Source organism: Bison bison, unplaced genomic scaffold (genome assembly GCF_000754665.1).
Source record: "Bison bison bison isolate TAMUID 2011002044 unplaced genomic scaffold, Bison_UMD1.0 scf7180017864105, whole genome shotgun sequence".
In the NCBI taxonomy this organism is placed as follows: Eukaryota; Metazoa; Chordata; class Mammalia; order Artiodactyla; family Bovidae; genus Bison; species Bison bison.
In genome coordinates, this window is record NW_011494677.1 from 221,689 (window position 1) to 244,324 (window position 22,636).

Below are 22,636 nucleotides of genomic sequence, written 5' to 3' on the forward strand. Positions count from 1 at the left end.
AGAAAGTGAAGAGGAACTAAAAAGCCTGTTGATGAAAGTGAAAGTGGAGAGTGAAAAAGTTGGCTTAAAGCTCAACATTCAGAAAACAAAGATCATGGCATCCGGTCCCATCACTTCATGGGAAATAGATGGGGAAACAGTGGAAACAGTGTCAGACTTTATTTTTGGGGGCTCCAAAATCACTGCAGATGGTGACTGCAGCCATGAAATTAAAAGACGCTTACTCCTTGGAAGGAAAGTTATGACCAACCTAGATAGCATATTCAAAAGCAGAGACATTACTTTGCCAACAAAGGTCCATCTATTCAAGGCTATGGTTTTTCCTGTGGTCATGTATGGATGTGAGAATTGGACTGTGAAGAAGGCTGAGCGCCGAAGAATTGATGCTTTTGAACTGTGGTGTTGGAGAAGACTCTTGAGAGTCCCTTGGACTGCAAGGAGATTCAACCAGTCCATTCTGAAGGAGATCAGCCCTGGGATTTCTTTGGAGGGAATGATGCTAAAGCTGAAACTCCAGTACTTTGGCCACCTCATGTGAAGAGTTGACTCATTGGAAAAGACTCTGATGCTGGGAGGGATTGGGGGCAGGAGGAGAAGGGGACGACGGAGGATGAGATGGCTGGATGGCATCACTGACTCGATGGAGGTGAGTCTGAGTGAACGCTGGGAGTTGGTGATGGACAGGGAGGCCTGGCGTGTTGCAATTCATGTGGTCGCGAAGAGTTGGACATGACTGAGCGACTGAACTGAACTGAACTGAACTAAGAAACAAAGAGTCCACATGCCATGCTGTGTGGCAAAAAGAGAAAGAAAAACTTTTACAAATTTAAAAATTAGAACAAATAAAATAATAAAAATAAATAAATTAAAAATAACAGCAATAATAAATGTTTTAAGGGAGACTTTCCTGGAGGTCCAGTGGTTGAGACTTCCAACACAGGAGGCATGGGTTCCATCCCTGGTCAGGAAACTGAGATCCCACATGCCATGCAGTATGATAAGAAAATCAAAATAAAGATAAAAAATGATAATAATAATTTTTAAAAAGAACTTTCATGTTTTAAACAGGTGCAGTTCATTGTTGACAAGTGTTCATAATTGCCTGTTTCTTCTTGCTTTGTCTTGACCAAACTTTAGTGAGGCTTCTTTCTTTCCTGTAGACCCTTGAACTCTACTTGTCTGCACAAAAAAATATATTTGGTGATACTTGCCCCTCCCCCAAGTACTTGAGGACAAGTATCCCCACCCCTTATCAGCTTCTCCTGGAAATCACCAGACCACAGGACAACTTCCTCTGAGACCTCACTGGGCATTTGCCCTTGCTTATCCAGCTTCCCAGTAAAAGATTCTGCTTATCTACGTTTGCCCCACCTTTACCCTACAAAAGAAAAATCTTCTTGTTTGATTTTTAGATGCTTCCAGATTTCTGAGATCAGCATATTCTCCCTGTTACAACAGTCTTTCTTCTGAATAAAGCCTTTTCTTATCTAAGTCCGAATTTGGGGTTTTTTTTTTACCTTATATTCAATTATACTTCAGTAAAGTTGTTAGTTTTTTTTTTTCAAAAATACTATGTAAGACAGACAGATAGCTTCATAAAAGAAAAGAGAATCAGGAAACAGACTATGTATACAGGAATTTTGTTTATGGTGAAAGTACTATTTTAAATGGTTTTGTACTCTCCACATGACAACCCCCCACCAATTATAGAGTTTATATAAAAAATTTAAATTACAAAAATGCTAGAAAAAAACAATAGAACATAGAGGGGCTATATGATGAAAATCTTGAAACAGGAGTAAAATGTGTACCTTGCTCAGTTACAAAATTATCGGGGGGAGGCGGGCGGGGCGCACTAAATGCCACGACATTCTTTTGGCAAAAGTACAAACCAACACACCCTTCTTCCAGGAAACTTGATAGTCTCTAATAAAATTAAAAAAACATGCTTTTCAATTCAATAATTCTACCTTTATGTAATTATCTTAGACTTCTGTATATATATATACATATATATATATACACACACACACATACACAGGGCATATACAAGGATATACTGTTCACTACAAAAAAATACTAAGTACAGTGAGTGACTGTCTTTAATGAGAGTATGGTAAAATACATCATAATATATTCCTTATACTGAAATATTAGTCAACAGATCAAAGGATTATGTGCAAATAACAATGACATGGAAAAAAATCTCCAGAATATATTAATAGAAAAAAATTCTACATAACATACTAAGTCAGATTTTATTTATGTAAAAAAGATAAAATCCTAAAACAAACCCAATTATGATACAAATATACATACTGTACATAAATCTATAAACACAGAATAAAATCTGTAGAGAAACACACTAAACTTATAAGAATAATTACCACAGAAGGAAGTTAAAAAAATATATGGAAGAAATAAAAGTATGAAGGGAATTTTGCTTGTGCTTACTATTTGAAATTTCAATACCAAGAAAAATAACTGTGATATTTGAAGGGGAAGAGGTACTTTTTTCTAGAGTAATTTGTAGTACAAAAGTTCAAAAAGCAAATACAGACTATTTCAGTTAGTGTGATAGTGAAGTAAACAGGAGAAATCAAAACATATAAAATAATTAAGGAGAATGCCTAGAAAGAAGAGCTTAGTCATCCTAACAGTGTAACATTAATTTAGAGATTAAACATAACCTAGTCAGCCTTTATTTTCCTCACTTGAAAATGAGGGTATAAAGAAATAATGAATCTCCAAGGGTTACTGAGAGGATCGTACCATGTAAAACATTAAGGAGAGGTTGCTAACGTGCAGGAATAGTGCAATGACGGCCCATTACAATTTCATCATAAAATACATACTGCCTGGGAATTCCTTGGCAGTCTAGTGGTTAGAACCCTGTGCTTTTACTACCAAGGGCCCAGGTTTGATCCCTGGTCAGGGAACTAAGATCCTGCATGCCATGCAGCATGGCCCCAAAATAAAACCGAACACACAAAGAAAAACATACTGCCTTTCTAGAATGCGAAGTCTTCTGGCAAAAGCCAGGCACTGTGTGATCAGGCAAGGAAAAAGAAATTCCACTTGTGGAAAAAGTTGAGAATATAGTAAAGCTTACACACAACTGAACCAATTCCTTTAAAATTTAAATTTAACTTTTTTTTAATTTTTTAAATGTAATTAAAAATTGTTTTCCTCCTAAGCCTTGTCTAGGCGGTGTTGAATAGGCCATTTTGACAGGAAAATGGTTGATATGCAGAACACTAATAATAAAGACGGGTCCAGACTTATGGCTCTAGGTGTGGTTAACAGGTATGAGAAAGCCAGACAGCAGCAGGTGAACTGAAGGTTAACAGAGGGAGAATGCTAACTTGAGTAGCAAGAACTCTGTTAACCAAGAATTCTGCAGAATGGGCCAGCTTCAATTTACTATTGAAATGAGGTCAACTAAACAAATGTTTCTGCAATAAATGTTTCTGACAGTGACAGAATAGTGAACATTACAAGTAAAGAGCCAAGTGAAAAACTGAGTCGTTCTTTAAAATAAATAAATGACTCAATAACCATAACAGAAATGGTAGAAGGTAGCAAAAATAGAAAAATAAACACGGCACTTTCCTGGACACCAGAACAGATGACACCATTGGTTATGTTCTAGGAAAGAAGGGATAATCAACCCCCCAGGAACATAGTCCCACAAGCAAAATACCAATCTTCATTTTGCCACTAAATTTTACTTTACCTCCTATGCTCAGTTCAGTTCAGTGCAGTCGCTCAGTCGTGTCCGACTCTTTGCGACTCTATGAATCGCAGCATGCCAGGCCTCCCTGTTCCATCACCAACTCCTGGAGTTTATCCATACTATGCTAGAGTCATGCAAAGTGAGCTATTTTATTTTTTGCAAATCCCAAGGTAACTTTGCAAAGCAAACATCACATGTTACACTGACCTTTGGCGACCCACAGTCACATTCTTCCCCGGGATCCACCAACTTATTACCACAGGAAGGAGCACTGTAGGCTTCATCACCCTTTGGAATATTGAGAAGGCAGTTTCCACCTTTATTTAAAGTTAACTTCTCAAAGTCATCTGCACTGCAAGAGCTGAAGTTTTTGGAACCTCTGTAATAAACACAAAGAAAAAGATCTTAAGTCATAGCAATTAAACATTTTGAAAATCTTAAGTCATGTCTTCAACCAACAGGAAGTGAATATTTAAAATGGCAGAGGGGGGCTTCCCTCGTGGCTCTGTGGTAAAGAATCTGCCTGCCGATGCACAGGACACAGGTTCGACCCCTGATCTGAGAAGATCCCACATACTGTGGAGCAACTAAGCCCGTGCACCACAACCATGGAGCTTGTGCTCTAGTACCAAGAGGCCGAAACTGCCGAGCCCATGTGCCACAACTAATGAAGCCCACAGGCCTTAAAGCTCGTGCTCCACAACAGGAGAAGCGTGTGCACTGGAACTAGAGAGTAGGCCCTGCTCACTACAACCAGAGAAAAGCCCCCACAACAGCAAAGACCCAGCACAGCCAAAAATAAACAAATAAATAAAAATTATAAAAAAGAAAGAAACTGACTACTTGCAAAAAAAGAAGTAAATAAAATGGCACATGGAATTCCCTGAAAGTCCAGTGTTTAGGACTTAACCCTTTCACTTAACACTTTCACTGTTGAGTGCTCAGTTTCAATCCCTGGTGCAGGAACTAAGATCCTGCCAGCTATGTAGTGTGACCAAAAATAAATAAATAAAATGGCAGAAGATACAGAAAATACAAAATCATAAATCTCATCATCTAGAAGAGAAGCAGCAAGCACTGGTGCAGATTTCAGCCACAGTTTGAGGTTTAATTGCCTCCAATTAATTTGAGGTAATTTCTAAGAATTTAGAAATGGGGGCTTCTAGAAATGGTCCAATTTGGACTATAGATTTATTTTGTTGTTGTTTAGTTACTAAGTTGTGTCTTACTCTTTTGCAAGCCCATGGACTCTAGCCCACCAGAATCCTCTGTCCATGGACTTTCCAGGCAAGAACACTGGAGTGGCTTGTCATTTCCTCCTCCAGGATATCTTCCCGACCCAGGGACTGAACCTGCATCTCCTGCATTGTTTGCAGGCGGATTCTTTCCACTGAGCCACCAGGGAAGCCCCATGTGATATTCATATAAATACAATTTTGATGTGTTTCTACGTGTTGCTGGAGTTCTTTTAGTTATTGTTTTACTCAATAACAGTATTTTTAGATAGTCCCATTGGCTATTTTCACTTTGAAGACTAGTGGGAAACACTCATCTATAACAAGAACCTTTGAGAAATTCAAGTCATATTAAAAGTTTATCAGAGGCATCTGGTGCCCTGAAAGAATCTCCTTTTCACTGGTTTGAGCAACGGTGCCAGCCGTGGGGAAGAGAACTGTGTTACATGGTAACAACTGAGAAGACATTCCTATCAATTCCATGTCTTCTGTAGATCCAGGGAATCAAAGAAACAGATCCTTTCTTGGGAGACCTTGTCCTCTTGGCAAACTCTTCCCTTGCTAACCAGACCAGAGCCTCCCAGGAAGTATTCAGTCCTGCCTCTTGGCTCTTAGGACTGGAAAGCAGTCACACAGTAAGTAAAGACCTAGCACAAGATTTCCCACAATAATGAAAACACTTGTTTTCCATATTCTTCTTTTTCTTGCTACTCTCTGCTTAAGAACATTGTGAGGAGAAAGAGCCCTTTTGAACAATGTCTATTCCTTCAACAAATATTTGTGGAACATCTATTATGTACAAGATACTCTTCTTTGTGCAAGGGAGAAAATAGTAAACAAAGCAGACCAAAAATAAAATCCCCACCCCTGTGAAGGTGACATTCTACTGAGTGAGACAGACTATAAACACAATGGATAAATAAATTCAATAATACATTAGAAGATATGTGCCGCTGGGGGAAAAGGTGAGGAGGTAAAGGGGGTGACCTTTGTTGGGGGCAGAGTGACCAGAGTAGAGTTTTTCAAAGAGCTGTCAGAACAAGTGCTTCAAACACTGGGACAACTGAATGAAAACTGGCTTTTGGGGTGAAGAACATTAGAGGGAGAAGAAATAGCAAGTGCAAAAGCCCTAAGGGAGAAGTCTGCCTGCTGTGCTAAAGGATCAAATAAGGAAGTCAGTAGGGTTGGAGTGGAGTAAGGCAGTGAGGGTACAATCAGAAAGGTGGGAAGAGGCCATTGCATGAATCTGACTTTTTACGATAAGTGAAATAAGGCAGGGGAGTGACACAATGAAAAGCATAAAGCAGGAACCACGTGATCTGATTTATGTCTTAATAAGATCACCAGATTGGCTATGCTAGGCAGGAAAATCGCACAGGAGGCAGCAACTAGAAAGAAGGTATTATTACTAATTGACACAGAGAAGATGGGGGTGGAGCAGGTTTTAGAAGCAACAAGAGTCTGAGTCCAATGGATGTCAAGTGGAAATGTCAAACTAGAGCATAAGATAATTATCTGATAAACAAGCAAGTCGTTTTTTAATTTCTTATTTCCTATTATTGTTCTTTATATGGTTAATACAAGTGCCTGCAACATAGTGCGTGCAACAATGTATATTCTTACATTCTTCAATAATCTAAGAATATATTAATTAGCTAATAGTCACAGGAATTGTGCATACATGTGTGTATTTCCTATACTTGAGTCCCTAATTTTAATCTACAGAGTGCACCACTCCTAAACAGATTATTCTTGAAATAAACTTGTTATTCAGTCCTTGGGACACATTTTCTCATAGAAACAATGTTTTATTTGTGTGATTCTAAAGCAATCTACAAAAAAAATCTGTTTCACACACAAGGAAGTTGACTATAGTACTGAGAAGGATCACAAAATTTTCACCACTTCTTATGAAGCTTAGTAAACCAAGATAACAACAAACATCTCCATGTTGGCCTTCACAAACACTTTGGATAATAAAACAAACATATTCTTTTCCCTAGTCATCCTTGGCCGTCACCAATGTAACAAGAAGGATGAGCTTCCTCTTTTCTTGGCTTTAATACCAATTAAAGCATTCCTACTCTCTATCTATCACCTCTGGGTACTAAGATATTAATCTACAGCATCTCTACATTTCTTCCGTCACATTGAAGTGAGTTTTATAAAACTGATGCAAAAGAAGGTAAAAGGAATGGAAGTGGTCTATCAGGATATGACCCACAAAAATCAACTGTCATTTAGACTAATGACTAATGACTAATCTGGAAATAACCAGAACACAATTCCACCACTACCATCCTAATCCCCATAGCCTAGGAATAGGAAGTCCTAAGAAAGAATTCTAAGTGATGGCACTCATATTTTTTTTTTTTTTTTCAGAGCAATCTGGAGACTTCCCTGTCAGTCCAGTGGTTAAGACTTTGCATTTCCAATGCAGGGGACATTGGTTTGATCCCTGGTCAGGGAACTAAGATCTCACATGTCACACAATGTGGACAGCAAAAAACAAAATTTTTTTAATTAAAAAAAAAAAGAGCACTCTGATTATGGAGGCTTTCTGATAATACTGAAGGGCAGAGTTAAGAAAGACTTGTCTCTAGAAAACACACCTCCCAGGAAGACCACCACTCATACGGCCAGGCATCTAAGAGCAGTGTGTAAGGAGAATACTACCAAGTCCCTCAAATATCTTAAATAATAAAAATTACATTACAAAGTTAGATTATCTACCTTTTAAACAGCGGTGGCTTCAACTGATTATCTGGGAAAACTCTAGCATCAAAAATAAAGGCCTATGTTAAGACAACTGTACTCCAACATAAAATAAAAATAAATTTAAAAAAATTTTATAAGGCCCAACTTCTAACAGTCAACTGCTGCTGCTGCTGCTGCTGCCTCGCTTCAGTCGTGTCCGACTCTGTGCAACCCCATAGATGGCAGCCCACTAGGCTGCTCTCTCCCTGGGATTCTCCAGGCAAGAACACTGGAGTGGGTTGCCATTTCCTTCTCCAATGCATGAAAGTGAAAAGTGCAAGTGAAGTCGCTCAGTCGTGTCCGACTCTTAGCGACCCCAAGGACTGCAGCCCACCAGGCTCCTCCATCCATGGGATTTTCCAGGCAAGAGTACTGGAGTGGGGTGCCATTGCCTTCTCCAACAGTCAACTAATGTTCATTAAATAGCATAGGAAGTAGAAGGTGGGAAATTTGTCCTCAAAAAGGAGATTTAATACACTAAGGATAACATAATCTTACTTCTCAAATTATTCTTACAAAAACCTGTTCAAATACAATGTCCAATGCATTATCAAAACATAACACGAAGACACAAGATATTATGAGAACAACTATAAAAAAAATGAAAAGACACCATGAGAAAAAAAACAGATAAACTCAATAAAGTCTCCAGATACTAGAACTATCAAACAATAACTACCCAAAAAGAAAATCTCTGCATGCTTTGGTCAGAGACAAAAATGAGAAGCTTGAAAATTTGGGCAGGGAACTAAAATCCACAGTCATAACACAGCAAATTTGATGTGTTTTTCTAAAATATATTCTTTAAACATTTAAAATACTCTGAGTTCATCTTACAATTTGTATTAATTTAATTGGCATTTTTCATTCTAAGTGGTATGCTGTAAGGGTATCATAATCAATGGCATCTATATTTACATAATATAGTACATTAGTAATCATATTAAATATAAGCAGATTAAATGATTCAATTAAGAGACAGATATTTCCAAGCTGGTTTATAAAACAAAACCTAAATGTAGGTTGTTTAGAAGCATATATCTAAAACATAAGAATAAAGAAAAGTTCCAAGTAAAGGAATAGAAAATATATACTACCTCAACCAAAAAAGAAAATCTGTGGAAGGTATATTAGTATCAGGCAAAATTGACAGTCCTATCTAATGCAATAAAAAAGGAAATGCAATACATACATATTAGGAAAGAAACAAAACTGCCTTTGTTTGTGGATCTCTTTCTGTGGTTAGATTGCCACAGCTCATGCCCAGACCCATGCCAAGTGTCATACCAGCCCCTTTGGGCAGAGGGTACTGGTACTGAGAGTGGGGGGTAGCACACATGTAAAGGGAACAGAGCGGGCTAAGACCCAACCCTCAGGGCTTGTACTCTGGCAACTTGGGACCAAACCTCACCTCCAATAAGGCAATATTGGCCACTGAGCAGAGAGGAAGTGCCATCAAATAAATACCCAGCTCTAGCTCCAGAACCCCCATCTTCTGTCCCAATCCCCTACTGAAGTGATAGCTGTCAGCATACCCTGAGGAAAGACAAGATTTGTAATCATGACAAATCCAGCTCTTCCACAAAAATACAAATGACCTAATTTTTTTAACTGGGTCACACATCACATTAACAAATTGAAGAATAAAAACCATATGATCATTTCCATAGATGCAGGAAAAGCTTTTGATAAAATTCAATATCCATTTATGACAAAAACTCTTCAGAAAGTGGGTAAAGAGGGAATATACTTCAACATAATAAAGGCCATATTATGATAAATTCACAGCTAGCATCCCAATAGTGAAAACTTGAAAGCATTTTCTGTAAGCTCAGGAACAAAACAAGGATGCCCACTCTCACCACTTTCATTCAACATAGTTTTGGAAATCCTAGCCATAGCAATCAGAAGAAAAAGAAGTAAAAGGAATTGAAATTGAAAGAGAAGTAAAACTGTCACTCTTTGCAGATGACATGATTCTATAAACAGAAAATCCTAAAGACACTACCAGAAAATTACAAAAGCTCAATCCAATGAATTTGGTAAAGTTGCTAGATACAAAATTAATGCACATAAATCTGTTGCATTTCTATACACTAACAACAAAATATCAGAAAGTAAATTAAGTGAACAATCTCACTTACCATCTCATCAAAAAGAATAAAATATCTAGGAATAAGTCTACCTAAAAAGGCAAAAGACCTGTACCCTGAAAATAAGACACTGATGAAAGAAATTGAAGATGACAAAAACAAATGGAAAGATATACCACATTCTTGGATTGGAAGAATCAGTATTGTTAAAAATGACCATATTCCCCAAAGCAATCTACAGATTCAATGCAATTCCTATCAAATGATCAATGGCATTTTTCATAGAACTGGAACAAAAAAAAATTTTAACTTGTATGAAAACACAAAGACCCCAAATAGCCAAAACAATCTTGAGAAAGAAGGATAGAGCTGGAGGAATCACACAGCCTGGCTTCAGACTATGCTACAAGGCTACAGTCATCAAAACAGTATGGTACTGACAAAAAAACAGACGTATAGATCAGTGGAAGAGGACAGAAAGTCACAAAAATAAGCCCACACAGTTATGGTCAATTAATATATGGTAAAGGAGCCAAGAATATACAATGGATAAAAGACAGTCTAATCAATAAATGGTGCTGGGAAAACTGGACAGCTATATGTAATAAAAGAATGAAATTAGAACATTCTCTAACACCAAAAATAAAGTCAAAATGGATTAAAAACCTAAATGTAAAACCAGATACTATTAAACCAGATACTCTTAGTGGCAAACAGAACAGAACACTTGTTGACATAAATTGCAGCAATGTTTTTTGGATTCCTCTTCTAGGGTTATAGAATAAAAACAAAAAATAAACAAAAGTAGGACTTAATAATCTTTAAAGTTTCTGCACAGCAAAGGAAACCATAAACAAAACAAAAAGACAACCTACAGACTGGAAGAAAATATTTGCAAATAATGCAACCAACAAGGGATTACTTTCCAGAACATACAAAGAGCCCATACAGCTTAACATTAAAAAAAAAAAAAAAAATTGCCTGATCAAATAATGAGCAGAGGACTTAAAATAGATATTTCTCCAAAGAAGACACACAGATCACCAACAGGCACATGGAAAGATGCTATATTGCTAAATATTAGAGAGATACAAATCAAAACTACAATGAGTCATACCAGTCAGAATGGCAATCATTAAAAAGTCTACAAATAATAAACACCGGAGAGGGTGTGAACAAAAAGAAACTCTCTTATACTGTTGGTGGGAATGTAAACTGGTGCAACCACTATGAAAAACAATATGGAGATTCCTTAAAAACCTAAAAATAAAGCTCTCATATGATCCTGCAATCAATCCCACTCCTGGATGTATATCTGAAGAAAACTCTTAATTCAAAAAGATACATGCATTCCAATTTTCATAGCAACACTATTTACAACAGCCAAGACATGGAAGCAATCTAAATACTCACCGACAGATAAATGGATAAAGATGTGCCGTGTGTGTGTATGTATTTATGTGGTATGTATATAATGGAATACCATGAGCCCATAAGAAAAAATGAAATAATGCCATTTGCTGCAATATAGATGGACCTAGAGATGATCATATTCAGTGATGTAAGTTAGACAGAAAAAGACAAATATCATATATCACATTTATGTGAAATCTAAAAAAATGATACAAATGAACTTATTTATAAAACAGAAACAGATTCACAGAAAGAAAGCAAATTTATAGTTACCAAAGGGGAAAGGCAGGGGGGAGGAATAAATTAGGAATTTGTTATTAACATACACACACTATTATATATAACACAGGTAAACAACAAAGACCTAGTGTATAGCACAGGGAGCTATATTCAGTACCTTGCAATAATTCATAACGGAAAAGAATCAGAAAAAGAATGTGTGTGTGTGTGTGCATAGAGCTTCCTAGGTGGTTCAGTGGTAAAGAATTCACCTACCAATGCAGGTAAACACAGGAAATGTGGGTTAGATCCCTAACTCAGCATGATCCCTGAGAAGGAAATGGTAACTCACTCCAGTATTCTTGCCTGGAAAATCTCATGGACAGAGGAGCCTAGTGGGCTAAGTCCAGGGGGTCACAGAGTTGGCCACTACTGAGGGACTGAGCACACACACACATATACGCATGTATCTACAAGTGAATCACTCTGCTGTTCTCTTGAAGTTAACACATTATATTAACTATACTTCAAATTAAATTAATTTAAATGAGATGAATTAATCAATAATTAGAGTAGGGTTCTTATATCATTCAGATGAAAGAAAATTCATACTGATGTTTTACAGAACATGGCAAATGATTTCCTCCCAGAAATTTGAGTACTGATGAGCAATACATTCATTGTTTATTTTTAGCATTAAACAAATGTTCAATAAATGGTTTTAAAAAAGAAAAAGGAAGAAGAATAAAAAGAATTCAGTTACTCACGATGCTCCTGAATTCATGATGCAGCTCTTTACAGGACAGTGACAACCTCTCCCATCATCATGACTCATTCCAAGGTTATGACCCAACTCATGAGCAACAATGGATGCAAATTTCTCCACTGGGATCTGCCCAAACTGTCCAAACACAGGAAGGTATTAATTAAGTTTCTGAACAAAAAGGATTATTTTTTTGTTTCTAAAATTACTTTTTCACAAAAGGAGATTCACCACTACAATGTTGACAGCTGACATGATAAAGCAAGCAACCAACATCAGACTGTAAACACTGCAGTCTTGTAAGAAACTGGTGTGACTTAACATACTGATGATGGAGGTCGACCATTTAAGCAACAGATCAGGAGCGCCAATAGATTATTCATGGTGGTTGATGGGAAAACAAGCTCATGGTTCTAACTTAATTTCCTCAGATGGAGTCTCTGTTCCTTAATTCATGAAAAGTGAGGCATTAATGATCATATAATAAGTATTAGAAAACTTAATCCAGTCTCTAGGGCAAGAACAGATCTTCTATGGCCCTTGTAACACTCAAAATATTGTTGTAAGGACTAGGAGAGGAAATAAACGATTACTGGACATTTCATAATGCAAACATGCAAAGGTGTCAAGAAGAAAACATACCACGTTAATCCCACCCGCATGGCTTCTTGAACAGACTGTCCCCACAAACGCCATTCCCGCAGTCCCACCAAACCCTCTTTTCCTAAATGAAGAGAACAGGGAAAAGTTATAAAATGTACTTAAGGAGAAAAAAGGTACACATTGCTCCTATTTCTTTGGGTAATCTTAAACTAATTGGTAAACCTATAAAAACTGGGAGAAAAATGACAAAGATAAATAGCACTTTAAAAATCAGAGTTCAATTAAAGCCTTATCTTTTTTTTTATCTTCAGAGAGTGAAAGTTGACATTACAAGTTCATTTTTCAGACAAATGAAGATATACATTAGATATATCAAACCAACTTGTTTTCTACCTTTTAGATGAAAAACCTTCCTAAAATGCATTATATTTATTTATTCAAAAATTCTAGTGGAAAGAGACAGATAACAAACCCAATGGCATATTCATACAGGAGGCTGCGAGCAGGGAGCACAGAGAACAGAAGAGTCAGAATGGTCTCCAGGTTGCTCCTTGAACATCGGGAACACACCTGTATCTCAGGACCTGGTCCCTGTGCCTTCCCCAATATACACCCATAACACTCCCTCACCTCCTTCAGGTCTTTACACAAAGGTCATCTCTTCACTGAGGCCTTCCTCACCATGCTATTTAAAATTTCAACCTCACTCCTCCAATATTTCTACCTCTACCCTCTCAGCTTTATTTTTCCTCTTTACCATTTATTGTTATTTAGCACACTATAAGCTGTTAGGGTAAAACCCAAACAAAATTTCTGGCTGACCCAATATATATACTTATTTATCTTACAAGATAAATCTCCTTCAACACAGTATGAATTCCATGAGAGCAAGAACTGTCTCTTTTGTTCACTGCCATAACCAAGGGCCTAGGCTATACACATAACAAACATCTTTTAAATGAATGAATAAACCATTCTCTGGGACACCTGACCAGCCAGGACAAGAGGCTGATACTGACATAAGGGGATTGCTATGGAAACATTTTAGCCAGATCACCCCGTAGTGAGCCGCATTTATGTCCTCAATGCTTCAAAAAAGGCTTTTTAGTATCCCATTCTCAACCAATCAGGGATTATCAGATATCTGAGAAACACCTCTAACATGGCAGTCAAAGACCAAACAGAGAGAGACAGCTTGGTAGGTGTGGCTGGGCAAAGCACAGGGAGTGCTTGTTGTCCGTTCCTTTTGGTCTTTTGTGAACAAGAAGGCATACTCACTGCCGGGCTTTGAGGGCACTTCTGGTTACAATTTTACTAAAAATTTATCGAAATGTCAGGATCAAGCTTCTGTGGTTATGGGGTCATAAAAATCCATGTAGGCATTCTCAGTGCCTTACTCTAAATTAACTCATATGACAAAAAAAATAAAATAAAATCAAGGGAAATTTCACCTCAGAAAAAATTATTTTAGGTACCATTCAACATTGAAGGAGGGAAAAATTATTACATAAAATATTTTTTGGCAAAAAGTCAGCCTATCAACCAGAAAATTTCTAAGAAGAATAAAATTTTTTTTATATTTTAAGTGAGGGTTTTGCTATAAGCTTTTGGAATATATCTGTATTAACTAATCATATAAGCTTAAGTTTTATTATAGTACCATGAAAATGCTATGTAGAAAAAAGAAAAATGTTTAAAATATATCAGAAGGATGGCAAAGAGACTTTAAAAACACTATTATATCCATGAAATAAGAATTTGACTAAATAAAAATTTTAAGGGAAACAAAAACAGCTATTAAGCATTAAAAATAAGATAGCTGAAATGAGAAACACAACAAAAACCTTAGAAGGTAAATTTAAGGAAATATCCCAGAAAACAGAACAAAAAGACAATGAGAAGAAAGGAAACAAAAGTTAAAAAATTAGAGGACAACCACAAGAAATTCAACAGCTGAGTAAAAGGAATCCTTGAAGGAATGAAGAATAAAAATAAAGAGGATGAAATCACCTACAAAATAATTTGAGAAAAATTCCTAGAACTACATTTTCAAGACTGAAATTACCCACTAAGAACACAGCACAATGAGTGATAGAAGACCTACACCAAAGCATATCATCAAGAAAATTTAGAGGTCTGGGAACCTCTAGAGGAGATCCTACAAGTTCCCAGAAAGGAAGAAAAAAAAAAGGCATATACTAAAAAACAGGAAACAGAATGCATTAAAGTTTCTCAGTGAAGTTGTACTGAGATACAATTTACGTACAAAAAAATTCACCCATTCTAAAGTGATTTTTTAAAAAAAAGAATGAATTAAGGCTTCCCAACAGTAATTTGGAAGTCAAAAGACCAATGGCCATGCCTTCAAAATTCTGAAGGAAAAAGATTCATGCCAAAAATGTTAGACCTGACAAAATAACCTAAAATGTACAAAACAAATGAAAAAGCACAGCCCTGAAACAATTAATTACTTAAGCACTAGGATAATCAGAGGTCAAATTGAGATAATTTTTTTAAATTAAAGTATATTTTGTTTCTGGTATACCAGAGATAATTTTTAAATTCTGTTTTGACATTGTAAAGCACGTTTTCTGACATGAACGAGGTCAGAACTTTTTTCTTTCAATATATCCTTTCACAAGAAGAAACTAGAAAACATGCCATACTAAAATAAGGAAGTATACCTGGGAAAGAGGAAGAGGACGTGGGATAAAGGTCACAAGAGATCCAACAGACAGGTCTTATTAGAACACTGCACTCATTCTACAAATCAAACTTTTTCCTCATTTAAATGAATGCTCAAAAACTTTAAGAGAATATGATTGCAAAAAAAAGAAAAAAGCAAAAATTATTATTCTGACCATATCATAAAGAGTACCTTTTAAAAAAATCACTTACAGAATTAGCTGTGCACTGTCATGTCTCCGACGTGTTATAAGAAACTTTTCCCGCCACTGTACAAAGTTCGACAACACGTCGCCAGCACCTCCAGCCATACTGATCAGATTTTCATTTGTCCAAATCTCAAGCCCAACTAGCACAATTCGAATATTTAACATAATGTACATCTGGGAAGAAAAATATAAAAATATACAAAATTTATTAAAGAATATGAGAACGATTCCTGGGTATATATCTGAGAAAAACAAAACACTAATTTGAAAAGATAAATTTAACCCAATGTTCACAGCAACATTATTTACAATAGCCAGGATTTGGAAGCAACTTAAGTGTCTGTCAACAGATGACTGGGTTCACACAAACACACACAAATGGACTATTACTCAAGCATAAAAATGAAATTTTGCCATTTACAACAGCATGGATGGACTTGGAGGGTATATTGCTTAGTGCAATAAGTCAGACAGAGAAAGACAAATACAGTATGGTGTCACTTATAGGAGGGCTTCCCTGGTGGCTCAGTGATAAAGAATCTCCCTGCCACTGTAGGAGACATGGGCCAGGAAGATCCCCTGAAGAAGGATATGGCAACCCACTCCAGTATTCTTGCCTGGGAAATCCCATGGACAGGGAAGCCTAGCAGGCTACAGTCCATGGGGTTGCAAAGAGGTGGATACGACTTAGTGACTAAATAACATCAACACTTCTTGGTGGAATCTAAAAAAAATACAACAAACTAGTGAATGTAACAAAAGAGAAACAGATTCATAGATATAGAGAAGAAACTAGTGCTTACCAGTGGGGAGAAGGAAGGGAGGGTATACAGGATTAAGAAATACAAACTATCAGCTACAAGGATATACAAGCATATACTGTACAACACAGGGAATAATAGCCAATATTTTATTGGGTTGGCCAAAAAGCTCTGTCAGGTGTTTCATAAACAGGTATGAAAAAAACTAGTTGAACCTTTTGGCCAACTCAATATAATAACTATAAATGGAGTTTAACCTTTAAAAATTGTGAATCACTACATTGTACCCCTGTAATATATATAATACTGTACATCAACTACACTTCAATAAAAGTAATATAATAAAGAATATGAGAATATCTTTGAACTTATAATTAAGTAACATCCCACTTAAAAATAGGATTCCTCTTTATCAAAAATGTTTCCTTCAATATAATGGAACTCTAACTTTTCAAGGGTCTGAGTTTCCTCATTCACAAAACAAAAGTAACAAAGGTTTGAAATCCTTTTTATCTTCCATTCCAAAAGCTGACAAACTCTGGATATTTAAAGTTTTTGGTATTTTGGATCCAAACCTTTCCCTAAACTAATGAAAGCTTATTTACTGTTCACCTTTAGTTCACTTAATATAAATATTCATACATTTCACTACAGAAATATCAATAAGTTAGATTACAAGGTGCTCCCCCAGGACCCTTTTGAAGGTGTAAAGTAATACCAATACATAGTGAACTACATGTTATACATATACTGTATAGTGAACAAGTTTACCTTTCTAAACTCTTATCTAAAAGTATAATGGCATGCACCCCAAAGGTTTCAGATAAAGGTTTATAGAACTCATCTCTATTTCACAGAGATACTGTGAGGAATAAATGAGTTAATAAATATAAGTCACTTGACTCAGTTTTTAGTACATTATAAACATTCAGTAGGACATTATCACTATCATCATCATCATCATCATTATTATGTTTGGTATTCATATTCATATTAGAGATTAAATTTTTCCAAAGACAAATGTGATACTGTATGACATTTGTCTTTCTGTGTCTGACTTCACTCAGTATGATACACGCTCTTACATGTGGACTCTTAAAAAAAGAGGGTACAAATCAACTTATGTACAAAACAGAAGTTGAGTAAGGTGGAGGAAATCAAACTTATGGTTACCAAGGGATAAGGGGGGAAGGGATAAATTAGGAAATTGGGACTGACATATACACGGTATATAAAACTAACAAGGACCTATTGTATAGTATAGGAAACTCTATTCTCTGTAAAGGCCTATATGTGAAAACAATCTGAAAAAAAAAGAGTGGATATATGTATATGTATAACTGATTTACTTTGCTGTATACCTGAAACTAACACATTATAAATCAACTATATTCCAATAAAAACTTTAAAAAGGAACATTAATTCTTCAATATCTCCCACTAGATGAATAAACTCTAAAATCTCAAATCAAATCCCTCCCTCTTCTCTATCTCTCTCTCACACACACACAGAGTCATATATAGTTTCAGAGCAGGAGACAGCCTTATTTAAAATAAGTCTCTCAGCAAAAATTCAAAGATCTCTGCATAAGTGCCAGAGAACCTCAGTCTACCTATTGTGAAATAAAAGTCATATTTTATGGCAAGACAAGAAAAATTTACACAGAAAAATTTTTCTCTGCCCTTTGGCCTCCTCTCTCACCCCACTGTGCATTTGTATATTGCATAAGGCATCAACCAAACCTCTCCATTGGCAGAAATACCTGCTCAGTCATAAACAGCAGCATTCTCCTAATATCAAAAAGGCAACTCCTTAAAGATAACATTCCTTCTTGACCTTGCTAGGGCCATGATGATGCTTAGGTCTGGATTGTGTAAACTGTCAATAATACCTCATTGAATGCACATTCCTCTGTCTCAAAAAAACTTATATAACTGTGCTTTGACTTCTAATGGGAAAAACAGTTCTCAGAGCTTTCTGAGATGCTCTTCCTGGGTTATAATCCTCAAATTTGGCTCAAATAAACTTCTCATTTCTTTCTCAGATCAACTGATGAATTTCTCCTCAACACTAAAGATAAAGTAGATGCTAATTTGAAATCTCTTATTTGTCTCACTCTCTCTAAAATTATACTTTCCTTTTAAACATAGAAAAGTTACAAAACAAATTCGAGAGCAAACCCCAGAAAGACTGAGTTACTTATCCTCTAGAATAATCAGAGCCCCAAATTAGACAATTTTAAAATTCTATTCAGAGGCTGTGAGAGGAAAGGACAGAATAATCCCAGCTGATAGAAAGTAAACTTACACTATCCAAGTAATTTGCTAAACTTATCATCTCTTCTCGCACTGCAGTCTGGTTTTTTCCCATGTTATCATACTGAAAGGCAAAGAAGAAAACTCATGATCACCAAAGCAATATAAGAAAAAAATTTCTATAATCTCAAGATAAGAATCCAAATATTTTATTTAAACCATTTTCTACCTATGTGGAGAAAGTAATGAGAAAAAATATTTCAAGTCTCCTTTTTTTATCACTTGTCCATCATATTCTACTGGAACCTTTAATACATTATCAGGGACAGAGTTCATGCTTATTCACATTCCCTTATGCTTCTTTCTACACTTGAGGATAATGAACCTATAATGAACAAATAAGAATACATTTCTATCTCCTAAAAGTATGGCTTGTTATTTTCCAGTCTATATACAATAAGGGTTTTTTTTTAAAAACCATAAAGATTCTCAAAACTGCCTCTGCAGATTACAAAAAAGGACTTGTCAGTTGTGTTAAGTTTCTGCAAACAATTTGGTTCACAGCAACAGCAAAGCTGGCGGAAGTCAGATAAAACATTTCAAATAATCTATAGGTTAAAATATATAGCAGTTATATCTAAAATTAATAATCTTGTAAATGCTGAAATAAATTACGTAACTTTTCTTAGCTGAGTAAAGCACAGTCTTAAGTATAAATAAGGAAAATGTCATGTGTTATCCTGTACAATGAAATAAATAATAAATGCTAAGCTGACTCATTCTCCTCTGTTCCCTTCTAAACTTATCATCTAAACTCTGCTCCCTCCTAAGAAGGGAGAAGTTTAACATTTGCAAATCACCCAAAAGAAACAGTGGAAAAACATCACCAGTAAAAATAAAGGTAGAGATAATGTCAGTGCTACATTCAGTTCTGGACATATTATGAATATCATGTATAAATATTACAGGGAAAAGTCATTTAATAAAAATCAATACAAATATATTTCATATTTCCTGCATGGGATCCTCACTTCTCACCTTCTTTTTATGAAAAAAGAGAAAAACTGTCACCAATCCTACCTTTTCCTTCTCTACAACAATGAACAACTCTACATAGCGGGTCTGTGGCAAGATGTCTCTTTTCCTCTGTCAAAAAACACAAACACCATAAAGGAAAGCAAAAAGTTAAAAGACTATATCTTCAGATTACATATAAGACGACTACATATAAGACTCCTATTTTTAACACACGATGATCTTATCACTTGTTTCATGTCTGCTAAGAATTTCATAAAATGATTTTTAACACATCCTACATCAATAAGGCAAAAAAACATGTGTTTTTAAAAGTGATATATGCCATCTGTAGTGCTCTGAGAAAAATCCTAAAGATAACATGAATTATTCAAGTTTCCAAAGATGAATTATTGATTCTCTAATATCAAAACTATACACACATACAAGTATATTTTAATTGGATGACCTACTACTCTGTCAAGAGTGGAAAAAAGAGTATCTGCTAATAACCCAAGAAGGAAGGACAAGATCTGCACTTTATTTTCTTGTTCTTTTCCTTTATTTTTTTCCTTCCAGTCTTATTGAGTTACAATTTGCACTGACATACAAGGTTGCTACTTTTAAAAAATGAGTAGCTTTGTGATTTTCAAAAACTTACATAAACTGTGCATATATGCTCAGCCACTCAATTGTGTTCAACTCTTTGCAACCCCATGGATTGTAGCCCGTCAGGCTCCTCTGCCCATGTGATTCCCCAGGCAATAATACTGGAGTGGGCTGACATGCCCTCCCCCATAGGATGTTCCTGACGCAGGGATCAAATCCACGTTCTCCTGCATCTCTTGCAATGGCAGGAAAATTCTTTACCACTGCGCCACCTGGGAAGCACCCATGTAAAGTATAGAATGAGTTAAAATTTAAGTGTTTTCCAATGACTAAACTTAAAAAGAACCATCCAAGAATCAAAAGAATGAATGTCAGAACAGATGATGAAAACAATGCCATAAATTAGTATGAATTAATTAAAATACTCTAGAAGAAGCACAAGCCTCTTGTAGAGGCACAGCGACATCATCTCATTACAGAGAAAGCTGCCTTTGTCTGCAACTGAGGTTCCTCTGGTCCCAGAAACAGCTCAGGTTAAGAGACCCCTGTCAAGAGGAAGCCAAGGAATCCTAAAGAAGTCTCAAAACAGGGATACCACGAGTGCCCCAGGAAAACATCTGAGATCATTAAAGTCCTAAAATTCAATCTCTCTCTTTCCCTCTCTGTCTCTCCCTCTCTCTCACTTTAGAGCTCCAGTCTGTGTAAAGGGTATTCACATTAAAAAGTCCACTGCTCTCTCAAAGTCACGGTAATGGATTATTAGAGAGCAATGACAAAAAGAAATATAGTTACTGTTTAAGACTTAAGCTCTTGTTTCCAAAACACAGAAGTCTGACTGTACTCAACTTGGTGGCAGGAACTACATATTACTCATCTTTTTATCCCCTGGTACCCATCACAATGTCTGGCACAAAGCTGGCAAAAACACAGTAATAACAGGTATTGGTTTAATGCACAAATACATGATTGTTTTTAAACCTGAGTCAGAGCCATGAAGAAATACATTAGTTCCTTACTCGAAGGAGCCGAGTGATACTAGGATGCTCCTCTTCTTCATCCTTTGTGGTTTCTTCTTCCATTACTTTGTTGGAAACACCACATTTCAAAGGCTCTTGGTGGACATCATCCATTCGATAAAAGATGTGCTCAAAATGAGAGCTGTTCTGCAGGGGTTCAATCCCATAACTCACATTTTCTATATGCAGCAAGCCTCTAAGTGTTGTATTACACACACACAGTTTTTTAGGATGGAAAAAAAAAATACACAGGAAAAGGAATTAAGAAACATGAATTCAAGTCCTAATTCTTGACATATGTAAGAAGGGATAACATGGTGTTGAGAAAAATAGAGGTTTTAGAGTCGGGCAGCCCTAAATTAAAAGCTCAAGACAGCTACTAACTGGCCTGAAAATTACTTAATCCCTCTGTGAGATCACTGTATAAAGAAAGGCAATTCAGAATAGTGGCTTAAAGTGTGAAGTCTGGAGGCCAGAGGACCAAAGTTTGAATCCTAAATGTTTCCTACTAGCCTTAGTAGACATTCTTCCTAGAGTTGTCCTGAAAACTATTTAATGAACACAAAAAATACTTAGGACACTGCCTGGTACACAGTAATTGTTCTACAAGTGTCACAGCTTAGATGGAGACAGTACTCATCGCCATCTCATACAGTTTGCTTGAGAATTTAAAGTAATATTTATTAGTTCAATCAATCATGTAACCAACCAACCAGTCCAGTGTGATATTGCCAGGCCCTTCATAAATTTAATATTATTATCACTTCACTTGACACATGGTATGATTTCTCTGAACCTCAGCTTGCTCACCTAAATATGGAAGCGATCAGCCCCTTTTCACAGTCATTATGAGGCTTAGATAAAAGAACAGAAGTAAAAGTTATATAAACCTAAAAGGTGACAGAAATTTAAAGTATGCTTTATTTTTAAATAGCAAAATTTATTTAGTGGTCTCAAAAAATGAATTTTTTTTTATTTAGGTAATAAAATTCATCACCTGTAATACTGTCCTAAATAAACATGCCAAGAAGGACATCTGAAACACTGTTAGAAAGACCTTCAGCAACATCAAAGTAAAATCTAAATTTAAGTACCCTAAAATGACTTGATCTGGAGACAGAGATAGGTAAAGGGAAAAGAATTAAGGGAATGAAAAAATGCTGATAAAGAAAGTTCCTTACCTGAGTCCGAAACAGTCGCTGAGTGCAATGGATGAATCGTAAGTGCCCTCCACATATCCCCGATAATGACAATGATTCTAAATGATT

At 36.1% G+C, this 22,636-nt stretch overlaps 1 protein-coding gene across 1 annotated transcript in view; it reads right to left on the minus strand.

The window, feature by feature from the left end:
* ADAM9 (ADAM metallopeptidase domain 9) overlaps nucleotides 1-22,636 on the minus strand; it is a 92,986-nt gene that overhangs the window by 40,400 nt on the left and 29,950 nt on the right. Inside the window, exons 5-12 of the mRNA XM_010838755.1 lie at nucleotides 22,550-22,626; nucleotides 21,369-21,564; nucleotides 19,810-19,875; nucleotides 18,782-18,853; nucleotides 15,718-15,887; nucleotides 12,859-12,940; nucleotides 12,221-12,354; nucleotides 3,944-4,115 (exon numbers count right to left, since the gene is read on the minus strand). Coding sequence (XP_010837057.1) covers nucleotides 3,944-4,115; nucleotides 12,221-12,354; nucleotides 12,859-12,940; nucleotides 15,718-15,887; nucleotides 18,782-18,853; nucleotides 19,810-19,875; nucleotides 21,369-21,564; nucleotides 22,550-22,626 — 969 coding nt within the window. The remainder of the gene's footprint in view (nucleotides 1-3,943; nucleotides 4,116-12,220; nucleotides 12,355-12,858; nucleotides 12,941-15,717; nucleotides 15,888-18,781; nucleotides 18,854-19,809; nucleotides 19,876-21,368; nucleotides 21,565-22,549; nucleotides 22,627-22,636) is intronic.